Source organism: Rhea americana, unplaced genomic scaffold (genome assembly GCF_003343005.1).
Source record: "Rhea americana isolate MKP2758 unplaced genomic scaffold, rheAme1 scaffold_168, whole genome shotgun sequence".
Lineage (NCBI taxonomy): Eukaryota > Metazoa > Chordata > Aves > Rheiformes > Rheidae > Rhea > Rhea americana.
The window spans coordinates 879,175-892,679 of NW_028185794.1; the positions used below are offsets into that span (position 1 = coordinate 879,175).

Here is a 13,505-nt window from a genome sequence, read left to right on the forward strand (position 1 = left end):
CCYGAGCAGTGGCAGCTGTCTCCTCCTCCTCCCCCTGCCCCCACAGCCTCCCACTGTGCCATCAGATGTACACCTCACACACACACACCACTCACTGCTCTCTGGCAGGGTGCTGCAGTGACTCCAGCCTGTCACGTTATCCCTCACGTGCAATCCCGGCCATCCCGGACGCTCCGACGGCATTCGCGGCCTCTTCTTTCACGCTCGAGTCATTCGGTCGCCCRTAGCCTAGCAAAGCCCAGCCAAGAGCCCAACAGTCGGGTCCCCTAGGTAGGAAACTGGCTGCTTCACCAGAGGTGTGGGCCTTGCCATCACCCCACYGAGGCGTGGGGACCGCCAGCGTTCCCTGCTCACGCCAAGGAGGCCGAAGCGCTGCAGTCAGGATGCGAACAGGTAAAGCCGTACTGGTGGGCGAGCTGCAATCTTCCCCCCTCCCAGCTGCAGCCTCCTCCACAGTACTTAACTGGGATATCATCCCCCAGGTTGTGTCTGCTCCTCTAGTTGTGCTACTACAAGCTGTAGTAGCAATTCAGTCACATTACTACCAAGCACCTGAAATTTTCTTCTGAAAGCATCATGCTGCATCTTCAGCAGGGTATTTTACTGCATTAATTCTCCCAGTTACTCTTCAGATTGCTTGTTTTGGACAGGTCCTAAAAACATTTATAATGCAGCTGTAGGGAGGAGAGGATAAAAGCATTTGCTGAGACAACTCAGTTCCCACAGCAACCATAACTTGCCCGCATGAATATGCAGCGCTGCCACGTTTACGGCAAGGCACAAGCGCTCTGCTGCAGCCCAGAGCCCAGGCAGCGGGTCACTACCTTCCATTTGTTGACCAGCATCTTTCTAGGTCKTACACCATCTTCCCAAGATTAACTCCTATGAAGCTGGGAAGCACCGACCAGAACAGAGAAGACAGACCGCAAAACTCTAATCCCACCTCGAGTCCCTCATCCAACATCCTGAATGAATCCTACCACTGAAAAAGTTAGGAAAACAGGGAACAAATTCATTAGGGACAAAACACTTCATAGCATTCTATTCTACATATGCTGGTTTTTCTTAGCTTCCCTCCCCCCCAGAAATACGCTGTTTTGTTTAACTGAAACCAATCAGATTCAAGTTCAGGAGATCTATGGTGCCTTCTGATGGCTTCAATCCGCATTAAAGACAAGCTCCCCACAGTCCTGTTTCATGTACAATTGCTCTGAAGAACAAAAGTTTTGAATAGCCAGCATATTTTAAATGAGAGCTTTCTCCACCCTAAACAAACAGCCGGCACAAGCCTGCTTCCCCTTTAAACAGCTAGCAGCCATGCTGAAAGATGGATATGGGCCATAAAGGAAAAGGCCAACTTAAAAAAGGAATTTAAAAAGATTTCTGGAATACTTGTTTTCAAATTCAGAGCCTGGAAGTCTGCTACAAAGCAGCCAGGAGCTGATGGCAGACAAAACTAATAAGATACTGGGGCAAGCAGAATTAATTTCCTACAGAAATTCAGTAGGAAGAGTCACAACTTGGAGTTAGTTGCAAGTGCATGTTCACCAAATATTAAATAGTTACACTTCACCATCCGGCACAGTCCAATCAAGACCAAAGGCTTTGCTGCAGACTTTCCCAAGCCCCAGGAACCAGCACGACTCTTTCCAACCTGAATTCTCCTCTGGAGTTGCCACTGGAACCCAACCACCCCGGCAAAGGGAGCTGAGCTGCACTGGGCTTGCACCCAAGAGCCTGGAAGAGACCAAACTCCTGCCTCATGAGCCGGYTAGGTTTCATTTCAACAGCATCGCGAGAAGCAGGTCCTTAGCAAAAAGCCGCTGTGCAAGTCTCAAAGCAGGTGGTCTTCTGGGATGACATCCTCCCACCAAGCCCAGGAGACCCCTGGAGCTAGGGTGCCCACAGTACGCCGCAACATAGGCTGCAGAGCTTCCTACCCCACTGCCCTGACAGAAAGTTGCATTTTTCAGGCCTCACAACATTCAAAGCATTTCAAAGGCTTCTTAAAGAGAAGCATCTCYGCATAGCTCAGCCTACAGTCAAACCCTACTGGTCAACCACAGCCAGCTTATCAAGCTGCAGCACCAACCACTTGTCCCCACCCCAGCACTCCCCTCCACTCATGCCAGCTTAGGCAGATGAGCTGTCACTGGGAAACTTGGTCGGGGAACTGATCTGGTTAAAACCAAGCCACCAGGAGTTAGTTTTAGCCTGGCTCATTTCCCTGATCTGGTATGCAGCGTGGGCCCACCAACCAGGCATTTGAAATGGGAAAATATTTGGAAAATTACAACTTAGCCTGTGGGGAGAGGACAAGTAGGGACAAGCACCAAGAGCTATCACCCACAGGCAGTTTGTGGCAGATGTGTTAAGGTAGCATGAGAAGTTGAGCCTGGTTCAATCCCTACCCCATAGCAGAAGCATCCCTCCACTCCATCATACTTGCTCTGCCAATCTAAAAATCCATGACACTTCATTTAAGTGCAAAGACATGCAGTTGCTTTGCAAGTGACCTAGGTCTGAAAGGCTTGAACATTGCATTTTATGCCTTGAAATCTGAGAAAACCAAGAGCTCAAAGGAGGAAACAGAACAGTTAAGTGACCAAGAACCAAACAAGCTAACTCCTCCTACTGCCTCTGCAACCACTGAAGAGGTCTCCCTTCTCTCCTACATACCAACCTCTAACAGAGTCTGCACGAGGAGGAAACACCTCCACGAACGAGGCCCGAGTGCAGAGTCGGGAGAGGACAAGCACTGCTCAGCTGTAYAGCAGATAGGAAGGAGCTCTGTTCAGTGACTGATCTAGATGAAGCTCCAAGACATCCTCACGAGCAGCAGCCTCACAGACTAACTTTCAAGTGCAGAGAAGGCAGTGAGGTGAGTGTCTAAGCACTTCAGGTCACAAAAACGGAAGGCAGCTCACAGCAGTAGYTATGCCTTTCTTACAGCTCCAGTTTCAAAGCCTAGGAATTGCATCCACAAAAACAAAGCTTCCCAAGCATGTTTTGCACACAAGAGAATTGGACTAAAATAGAGTGAAAACTTTTARAGGAAGAGCCAGTTGGATACCTAGGGTGCATTAGGAATCCTCAAAGGCCCAGAAGAGCTCTCTTATTAGGCATAGCCCTCCCAGTTACAACAGGCCTGTCTAATACCTGACTAAACATCTTCCTCCAATCTGAAAAATTCCTGAAGTGGAGACATTTGTTGCCATGTGAACTGCTTCACAGCCAGCTTGCCTGAGTTTGCCTTGTTTCAATAACCAGACACTTGAAGAGCTAGCCATCAACTATGTAAGAACACAAGGAAGAGGTACTGTGACTTAGCCTTGCTGCTCTACCTACTTTTTCCCCAAAAGGAAGGGTAGGAGATTACTGCTACAAGATTATTGCATCAAATCCTGAACCAGAGTGTCAGCCCAGCACAGTAAGTCAGAAACTCACCAGAAACCTGCAGGATCTACAGCAGCACACATCCATTTACATCTGCTGCAGCATGCAACAGACCTAGGCCAAGCTCATGCTGTGGAAAAACAGGACTCCGTTATCTGCTCCCAAGTGCTGATGTGATGAAATTTTATTTCTGTTTACTAGAAATTATTACTTCCTGTTTACTACAGCTACTTTCCAGGGCAGAATCGTGTTGAGTCCACAGTCAGAGATATATTAATGTCTCATTTGAAACATCAAAGTCAGCAGCACTGGGTGTGTAGCTCTCTGGGCATGTAGGTGTTCAGTTCCACCTAGATGTTCAATGGCCTAAATCTATATATTGGACACAGTGTTATCCTGGGCAAGCAGAATGGTTCTCAGCCACAAACCCTCAGTGAGCTCCCAATATCCACCTCATCCAGGTCCAGGCACCCTATTAAAAGCATGCAGTTGAGGTAAATAGCGCTACATTTTGGGTCACTGCTTCTACAGCTTCTTGTCCCACCTTCCAAGGTCACACACATCAAGCCAGCTGCATCCAACACTACTTGGCACATTTCTTGGTGGCTGTGGGACAATGAAACAGAAGCATTTCCATTATAGTACCAGAAAAGGCCTTCTGGGTGGCTAAGTGATATGTCATTTACTGCAACAGAGCAAGCAGGAAGTTGATTTAATTAGCAGCTAGTCTTGGTCTGCATTTGTCCTTCAGTTCTCCCTCAAATAAAGCAGTCACTGAGAATCATTAAGACATGATGATCCACAACTAGCAGCTTTTACAGTGAACCTGACACCTTAAGCAACTCCTGTCAACTGGAAAGTCATCTAAGCATCTTCCCATTCATTAGATGATGGGCTGGCAACTTATCAAGATAATGGATACTTTATCTCATTGAAATGACCAGAGCTTAATGAAAGGGCAATCAATGCTGCTGGCTAGCACACCTGAAGTACCTACAACCACTTTAAGTTCATTTGTTAACACACTGCATGTAGCTGAAACTGGCCGCCTTCACCAGATTATGAGTAAAATGGGCATACAAAGACTAAAGAGARGGAGCTTTACTCTCACTTTAATCTTGGAGTGGAGCTGAAAGTTGCACCTACAGAAGGGCAAGTGACTTCAGAAGCTGGTTTAACTTTCTCCTACAAAATCTGGTAGCACCATTTACCATGCACCATGGCCCAGCTTTAAGGCTTGGGAAACATGCAAGCTGAACAGCCATGCAGCAAAAGCTACCTTAAAGAGCACAGCTTTGTTCACACTCTCATTCAGACCCAAGATAAACATGCAGCTTTAAATTTGGGGGAGGAGAAGCATCTGCTATGAGATAGTTGCTCAAGGACAGGTGTGACACTAAGCTGGACCTCCAACACCATAAGCTGTGGCACACACAGCCACTAATAGCTAACATCTGCACTACATGTAATCTTGCTGAGGAAGTTCTGCCTTTCATCAGCTCAGGCTGAAAGGCAAGTGTTTTGAAGCTTGATGTGAGCCCCATCTCAGAAGCTACAAGACAGGTTCTACAATTACAGCTTTCATTGCCAGCAGCCACCACACTGTCAAACTGTATCCTTTGGTGYGGGTCAGTGACCTAAACCAAACATTCAGGAAACTCCCAGAGCAAGCACCTCTGAASTACCGCAGCAGTCAGACTAGGCCTCACACAGCTTGGATCATTTWGACAAGGCAACTAAGTTCACTGAGGACTACCATTAGCAGCAAACTGATCTTGATAAGAGATTTAAGATTACGTATGCCAAGTTCAGTCTCCAGCATTAGTCCCTGCTGCCACACGGGTCTGTCCAGGCCTGGATAACTCTCCAACCCTGCCAGATACAAGACCGCTGAAYAAGCTTGTGCTTTCTCACATTGCTCGGACTGATGCCGTACTGATCTCAGCACCGTCTTCCTGYGCACTTCACTGCACCAAGTGAGGTGTCTTCACACGTGTTTGTTTCCCCAGCAGCATTAGTGAAAGGTCACGAACTTCTGCAGTTCCTTCTCTACCACGTGTAATCCTCTTAATGCTGAAAGGGGCTTCTTAAATTTATCCTGGATTGGACTGGTATTTAGTTTGACCTGAGGAAGATAACCRAAAAGCTGCACAGCATCACTGGGGAAGTGAGCACGCTGCACCCTTCCTCATGCTACACAGGTATTTGAGCAACAGCACAAGAAAYCCATAGGAGTTCAAAACCTTCTGCCAGGTTATTTAATTCTGAGCAGGTCCCACCCTGGTCTCCAGGCTGCAGAAATGGTTGTGCCAGTCAGCACCTACTTGCAAAACTAGCCTCAATGTCTTGCTCTGTCAGGAACAAGAGCTGCATTTGACGGCAGTGTAACGCATCCCAGACAGCACAGCCTTGTTCCTCTGCAGCAGAAACAATGTTTCCTACAGGAACTGTTTTCTTCCTCCTATGCAAGCCCATCACTGGGCCTATGGGAAGTGCTCTTCTACACAAGTTAGTCAATGATAACCTGTAGCACAACCACAATCTAACACCTCTGAAACTAAACTCACCTGGTCTCCAAGCAAGACACCATCTCACAGCAACTGTGCACCAAGCAAGACCCTCTTACTCCAGACATCCACAAGAAAAACAACAATACTGAGACTTACTTGCAGAGGGTTAGTCAGTAGGTTCATCCATTCCCTCCCAGGTGAAAGCCTTTGTCTCAAGAGAAGCRTTTCAGAAGCAAGCCTAAAAGACTGTTCACATCAATGATATCAAGCTCAAGTTCTGACCTTCAGAGTACTGCAGGATAAAATTGGTATGTTAACTCTARGCCCAGATCTAACACCAGAACCTACCTACATCTTTACAGGAATAAACCCTCCTGCTAGCACAAATTTCCTTYGTCAACCAGGTTAACTTGGATAAGGAAGCTTAAACTTCAGAAGCGCTTCCACTCCAAGTTATAAATGGAATAAGAACTATACTTAGGATTTCTGCACAACAGCCATAGACGACTCCTTCGTTGACTCAAAATAGTTCAACAGGGCGATAAAGGAAAATATTTTGATATGTTTATTGCTCCCTTATGCTTCCAGTGCATCAAGGTTAAACATAACATTGAGCACCATTGTTTTAAGGGACAGAAATACCTAACAGCTCATACAATAGCTAATCTCTAAAAACACATTACTAACCGCAACACTGACCTGAACTCAGTAATTTTCCCTATTCAATTGCCCAGGAGTGGACAGCATATCCTCCCAACACCATTGCACTAACCATGTTTCAAGCACTGTTGTATTTAGATCTGTTCCTAGAAGCAAACAATCCACTTGCGGAACTGCTGCAGTAGGAGCACAGGATCACATGGCCAGGTCAGTCTAGTCCACAGCACTAAGCCCCTCAAATACCCAGGAGATTAAGCTGCACTGGAAGTCATCTGGTAGCAGTCATTTCACTAGTCCAGAACAAAGTTACCCCGCATCATCTCAGAGTAGATCTAGTGTGAAGCACTCAAGTGTTACAGCAGTGCTCAGAAGAAACCAAAGCAAACAAAGACATGTAAGGCCTTCAGTTTTCAGAGGCCTTGCTGCTTTTGAGCACAAAAGTGTGACTGAAACAGGCAACCTAGAAAGCTAGTAGCRTTAGGCCAGGCAGGAAACCACTACAGCTGGCTAGCTGATCCACAAGATGGATCCGCTAGCCACTGGTTGGCAGCTTTTAAACCCATTTGATTCAGGTGCATAAGACAACTGTCTCCTAATRACTGCAAGGAAAGCTCATCCACCTACACAGGCCTGTTGAGGCTACCAGGTGGTGAGGTTTTAGCTTTATWTCCCATTTGTTTTGGTATAAGTCCAGAGGACCAGCTTGTTTCCAATCATGGCAACAATGTTTATTGACCCTACAACTCAGAGAAGACRGGGAGCAAGAGCAAGCATGGTTGCACAGAAGTACACTGGCAAAAGGAACACCAGGCTGGCCGAGCAGGTACATTCATCAGATCTTTCCTACTGCAAAGGCACAAAAACATGCCCTTCAGTGACAAAAAAATGAGAAAATTAAGTCAGAAAATTAAGACAGACCCAATACTCCTGTGCTTGATTTGCATCAAACCAGGCAGCTTTGTGCCCAAGCAAAGACAGCAGAACATTCCCAGTTCCCTCTGAGCCTATGGGAAGCAAGTACTCACAGCACTGATTTCAGAGTCTCAAGCTCATCTTTCCAAGACAGTCTTCATCTCCATGCACTGCTTTGGTGCACTCTTAAATAGAAGGTTTTWATAGACTTCTAGCAAGCGTGGTTACCAAAAAGTCTTTTGCACTTGTAATATATGCAGCAGATCAGCCCTCCTAACCACTAACAGATTAATCCTGCCTCCAGGAAGGACAGGCTATAAAGGAATCTGCCAGAACAATCTATACCAGAAGAAGCTGGCAGATTATGCCTTACACAGGTCAGGCAATAAGAGCTCAAATTCTGCCCACTCACCAGCCTACAGCACCACCAGCAACTGAGGGGGTGCAAGCAAGCATTGCCATGCACCTCTGCATTGCCAGGAATGGTTTGGTTATCCACCTCAGGCACACAGATGAAGCCCCCAGCACCAAGACAGCACAAACCCTGACTTCAGGCAGCTCTCTGCTCACAAGGACATGCAATGACCACAGCACTGGGGAATACCAAGACACATTTGCTAAATCCAAAGCAATTCCTCTATTACACCAACCCTTAAACCCCGAGCTTCCGTCAAACCCAGCCGAACATGTCACCTGGCAAGATGTCGCGTTTGCCTTTTGTGATCGGTGTGGTGCAGACTCCACTGAAATCCAAAGAGTTGTCCAGCATGGCATTTATTCTGCGGAATATATCTGCATTGCTGCAAGTAGAAAGTGCAGGGGCATCAGGGCTATCCCAGCAGTCTTTTATGCTCCTCCCAGTATCTTCTTTCTGGTGAAGAGAAGAGATTAGTGTCAAGCAAGCTTGTGTACACCACCCTGCTTTCAGCACATTGTAGGAAAACTCTGGATTGCCTCCAATATTCTAATTAGCTTTAGCTCCAGGTCCTGGCAACACCCAAGCACACATCTTTGCTCTAAAGCAGCACTTAAACAGGTCAGCAATTTGTCAGTGCAGCAGCACATCAGACCAGGACCATTCAGGTTACAGAGAGGTGCAAGCTTGCCACGGCTAGGATGAACTTGAGCCTAAAAGCCATAGCTCTCAAGCTAACATGAGAGTGATCCTTTTCTCCAGCATGGTACACCTTATTACCAGGAGACAGGCAGAGATCTGCATAACAAACTTCTCCAGAAAAGTCAGTGTCCCAGCACYGTGGGGAGAAGGTCAAGGCAGCCACCACAAGACAGCAGTTTTCTCCTGTGCACAGCAGCAGAGAGCAACCGCACGTGTGGGAGCTCTGAACAACATCTTGGAATGGCCTCAGTCAGCAGCCATGCCATCACTTTACAAAGCAGGCTTAACGGAAAAAGTGACTTCCCAGCTACTCAAACAGAGCCCAGAAGTCCTGAGGTTTCACTTGGCAAGGCACAGAACTAAATCCTGACCTTCCATTTGTTAGTGGGTAATATCCCCTTCCTGTAAGGAGCTGCTAACTAGCTTTGCTTTATCACAGTCCTCCACAGGCACTGACCTASCAGCTTCACAGGCTTTGAGCCTGGCCATCCTTTACAGGCCAGAGCTCTCGGTAAAGCTCCTTCTGCACAAGAGCAAAGCACTCCCACTTCCCGGTGCCAGCTTGGAGAACTAGCACTCCAGCCGCTTCCCTCAGCTCTGCTTGCAAGCTCATTTCACATCTAGGCTTCTTTCTGCACAGCTGTTCAACAACATCCAAGCCTCTGCCCAATCCATGCGCTAAACTTGATCTCTAACCAGCATCTTCAGACCACATGCAGATCTTCCCACCACCCAAAAGGCACTGCAGCAGAATTCTGCTCCTGGACATGCTGCACAAACAGTACCACTCAATTAAGATTCATATTAAAGAGCAGGAAGGCAGTCTCCCCAGTCTTGGCCTCTGCACCATAATCCTTGCCATTAAGCAAATCTAGTTAGAGCCAAACTGAAACAACAGAACTACAGCTAAGCTGGCAAACAAGGCCACTGCTGCTCCAAAGCACGCATAAACCTATAGCTTTAGATTTAAATGGCTCTGACAAATACAARCGTTTTATATCTACCTTTTGAACGTATCCCTGCAAGAGTTTAGCGCCTGACTTCCTCACATTTCTCTTCCTTCTTCATCCACATCTTGACTGTAGAGCAAGCAGGAAAGCGTCTTGCAGCTCCAAACTATTGACATAAGCTTGAGACCAGTAGCAGGTCCAAAACACAGAGCTGGCTTTATTTTACAGCGATCCCTTAAGTCTTTCTAGTATGWGAGCTGTAACTGGATGCAGAAGGCAAGTCTAAACTGAACTTCACAGAAACTAGAACTTTACCCCAGCTCAAGAATGGGACTTTATATCCCCCATAACACTATCTTCATGAGCAACATCACTGCCATAACAAAGCTCTCCTTTCAAGTAAGTCCTCAATAGGCATGAYTTGAGAGTTTTTCTTTTTTCCTCCAGGTATGCAAGCTTCCTTCAGAGTTAGGCAAAAACAAAGGTACCCCGATCTAGATGGGTGCAGCAACAAACTAATGGATATACAACTCACAGGACACTTCCAGGCAGGACTGGAGCAATTGATRGAAGGGATTTTAGCCTGACTGTTTAAGACCATTAACATCTATTCAGCATTGGTGCCGGGGATATTTGTCTATTGAAAGACTCAGCCCACCCTCAGATAAGGTCCTGGAACTCAGTCAACACAATACAGGAGCATTCACAAGCCAAGAGTAAACAGGTAGGGCTCAAAGCGAGCTTCAGGCAAGAGTAAACAGGCAGAGCAGGCTTTAAGTCATCTTTATAAAAAGCAGCTGAGGAGTACAGAAGCTCAATTTAAGAAAGTATTGCCAGTCATCTTTAATAAAAATAAGTGCCGCATCAGGCTGATTTGGCACAAGTGTGAAACTCCATATTCTACTCATGTTACTGCTAAAGAACCTCTTACAGCAGGAGGCAAAGCTTTTTCTAGGAGTTTGTGCTAGCAAGACAAAAATAAACTCAAGTGGCAAGTCAAATGCCTGACCCATTCCTGCTCATTTAGCATTTGATGCTTCCCACAACTGGCAGCAGCAGCTCCGCCACAAACAAGAACAGAAAACAGCAAGACTAKGGCTAATCTTTGCTACAGAATCTCATTTTACTTAAAAAAAAAAAGTTTTAACCTTAAGACGGTGAAGGCTACTCCAGAGATACTGCAAGCACCCTGGACCCAGGAGCCAGCACCCACCACATCGTACAAAGTGGCTCCCATCTCTAGACTTGGMCCTGGTAAAGCTCACCCTTCTCCCCAGACAGAAGTACTCCTTTGAGGAGGAGCTCTGCAGGTCTTTCAAGCATGCAGAGCCAAAACCCCTCAGCCTGTACATTCAAGCGGAAAAGGTTTGCAACCATATAGCTGGAGAATGCAGCCACGACTTAGTCTCTACAACTATTAAGCATARAGAAGTATCATGTCTGAGGCTGCATCTTCCAGAACCTGCTCAACTCTCAGACCTTCAAGCCAAACAGAAATGCATTCTTGAGCCCAGCTATGATTAGTTTTCAATGTTCTATCTTGAAGGATTTTGCTGACCTGAGCAAATCATTGATAGCTGCACATACGCTGCTTCTTCAGGCTTCTCTGAAAGCATACTGCCTAGGGGCAATTACAGCTGTAGCTGGCATTTGGAGCAGTGACCACCTCTACTTTCACTGTGGCATCAGCGCAAGAGCAGTGGGAGGTCCCCTCTTGCCTAAAGGTGCCCACAATAACCTGGCACATTTTGTAGAACACCAGGCTGTAATTACTCAACAACCACTTTTTTCCATAGCCAGCCCTGTCCACTAAAGCATACAACCCCGATTTGGAACAGGATGCGCCATTTTATTGGTGTGGCTGATAGATAAGCAATARCTAGTACAGAAGTGTGATCTAGCTGGTAGTCTACTTAGCCATCAGAAGTCAAATATTGCTTCCTAAAGCCTGCTAAGACATCCAGCCTCTCAGCTGGGAAGTGCAGTCTTCCAGACATCTTCCTAGCTCAGAGGAGAATGAGAAAGACCGTTCAGTGCAGTAAGTGCACAGTGGCACGAAGCAAACAATTTACAGGCTTAGAGTCAGATCATCATGGTAGATCTGGAACGCAAACCCAAGCAGCATTGTGCAGAACGATAGCACGCAGTAAGGAGAAGCCCAAACAGGAGCGCTGTCTGCCATTYTGGCTCAGTGATTAATCACAAGCCAAGAACCCAGGTCCAAGCATGAAGATGCACTCCTGGTTGCTATAAGCTCCGAGCCCCCAAGGATGGCAATATCAGGGTCCAGTCACCTCCAGCACACTCCGAACAAAACCTGCTTGAGGGGGGAAATGCCTGGCTTGATTTGAAATAGGAAGACAAGTTTCTGCTCCGTCTTGGTAACAGGAAGACAAAGCAGAAGACAACTGACAAGCCGTATCACCACGCTACAGAGCTGTTATTTGCTGGCTCTGCATCAGGAAGCTGGCAGCTACAGCATCACCCCAGCAGCTGCCAGCTCTCTTGGGAGWTCACATCTTGCCAGCCCCAGACAAATCCCAGGGCTGCAGCCTGCAGTTTACCTGTAGGAGCTCCCGCTGGAGAGACCCACAAAAAAATGAACCTGTAGCTGTTCAGCCTTTGGAACAAAGTACGCCCGTGTAGCAAACGCCACCAAGAACGTCCGAGCCACCGAGCACAGCTTGGCTGCCAGTGTTGTGAGATGTACGCCAGCTCCTCTGGGTGCTTTGGAGCAGACAAGGTTGTCCGCTTCGGCCACTATTCAGCCTTTAGGTTTTACATCTTTAATAGAAGCCTCGCTTAAGGCAGAGGCATAGCATGCTACAGGCTTGAATCTCGAGACAAGATTCATGGTGTTATTAAAACAGTGTCAGTCTCAACACAGTTAAGTCAAAATGGCTTAATATTTTCATCAAATCAGCTCTGAAAAAMCCTTTTTACTGGCATAGTTTGCTTCTCAAGTTGAAGTCAGCTATACTAATGCAAAGCATAATAGCGATATAACTGTTCCTATCAAGCAATACTGCTGCTTTAGCTATATTAACAAAGTGCCAAAGCTCGCAGACTCAATTCATCTTCAATAAGGTCTGCACTACCTGACCTATTGGGGCTCTCAGCATCAGCAAGGCTGAACTTAGGAAGCTTTTTCAGAGTTTACTTAGTGCAGGGAGGGCCTCAAACACATCTGGCTGGAACCAAAGTTGTTCAGAAGCAATCGGCAGTTATTTTACATGGGAGCTCCGACTCCAGAACTACGCTGGTTTTGCCAAAACTCCTATTTTGAAAGAAGCTTCTCTGTTTAAGCACCTTCTCCTTGGTATTTTTGGGCCAAAATACTCCAAAACTGTTACCCAAACAGCTTCTGAAATCAGTGAAATCACAAATATTTGTTTCAACACACTATCAAAGCAAAAAGGAGGCCTTAGCTGGYTTGAGGAGATTGCCCTGGTTGAGATGAACTGCAGCAAAGCATCAGGGCCTGAAATTCCCCACAAAAAACATGTTTTCCACCCGCAGCTCTAGCTGGAGCCGCTCACCRCCAGCACGTGTGGTCGCTCCACCGCAGAGGCGGCCACGCTGAGAGTTAGCAGACCCGAGCTGGGGAGGAGCRGAGGGGAGCAGCAGAGCCAAGAGCTTGTTTTCTCCACGCGGTTTCCCTGCCTCCGCGCAGCTGGGGGAGCACAGCGGCGGCTGGGGAGCGAGTCCCCCCACGCGGAGCTTGGGGAGGGGAGAGCCGCTCCGCGGACGTCCCGCGTGGGGAGGGGAGAGCCGCTCCGCGGACGTCCCGCACCGCGCAGGCTTTACAGGCGCTCACAACTGCCCCTCCCCAGAAAAGCCGCTTCAAACCGCCAGCAGGGCTACGCGATCCCACCGAGATGAAGAAACACACGCGGGCCGCGTCCCTCCCCCCGCCCCGCCGCCGCCGGCGGCCGCTCAGCCGCCGCGGGCTGCGCCACG

General features: G+C 47.5%; 1 protein-coding gene across 1 annotated transcript in view; it reads right to left on the minus strand.

The window, feature by feature from the left end:
- The window catches only part of CPEB1 (cytoplasmic polyadenylation element binding protein 1), a 37,837-nt gene extending 29,493 nt beyond the window's left edge, over positions 1-8,344 (minus strand). Inside the window, exon 1 of the mRNA XM_085300715.1 lies at positions 8,172-8,344. Within this exon, the coding sequence (XP_085156841.1) occupies positions 8,172-8,247 (76 nt within the window). The 5' untranslated portion in view covers positions 8,248-8,344. The remainder of the gene's footprint in view (positions 1-8,171) is intronic.
- Between the last annotated feature and the right edge of the window lie 5,161 nt (positions 8,345-13,505).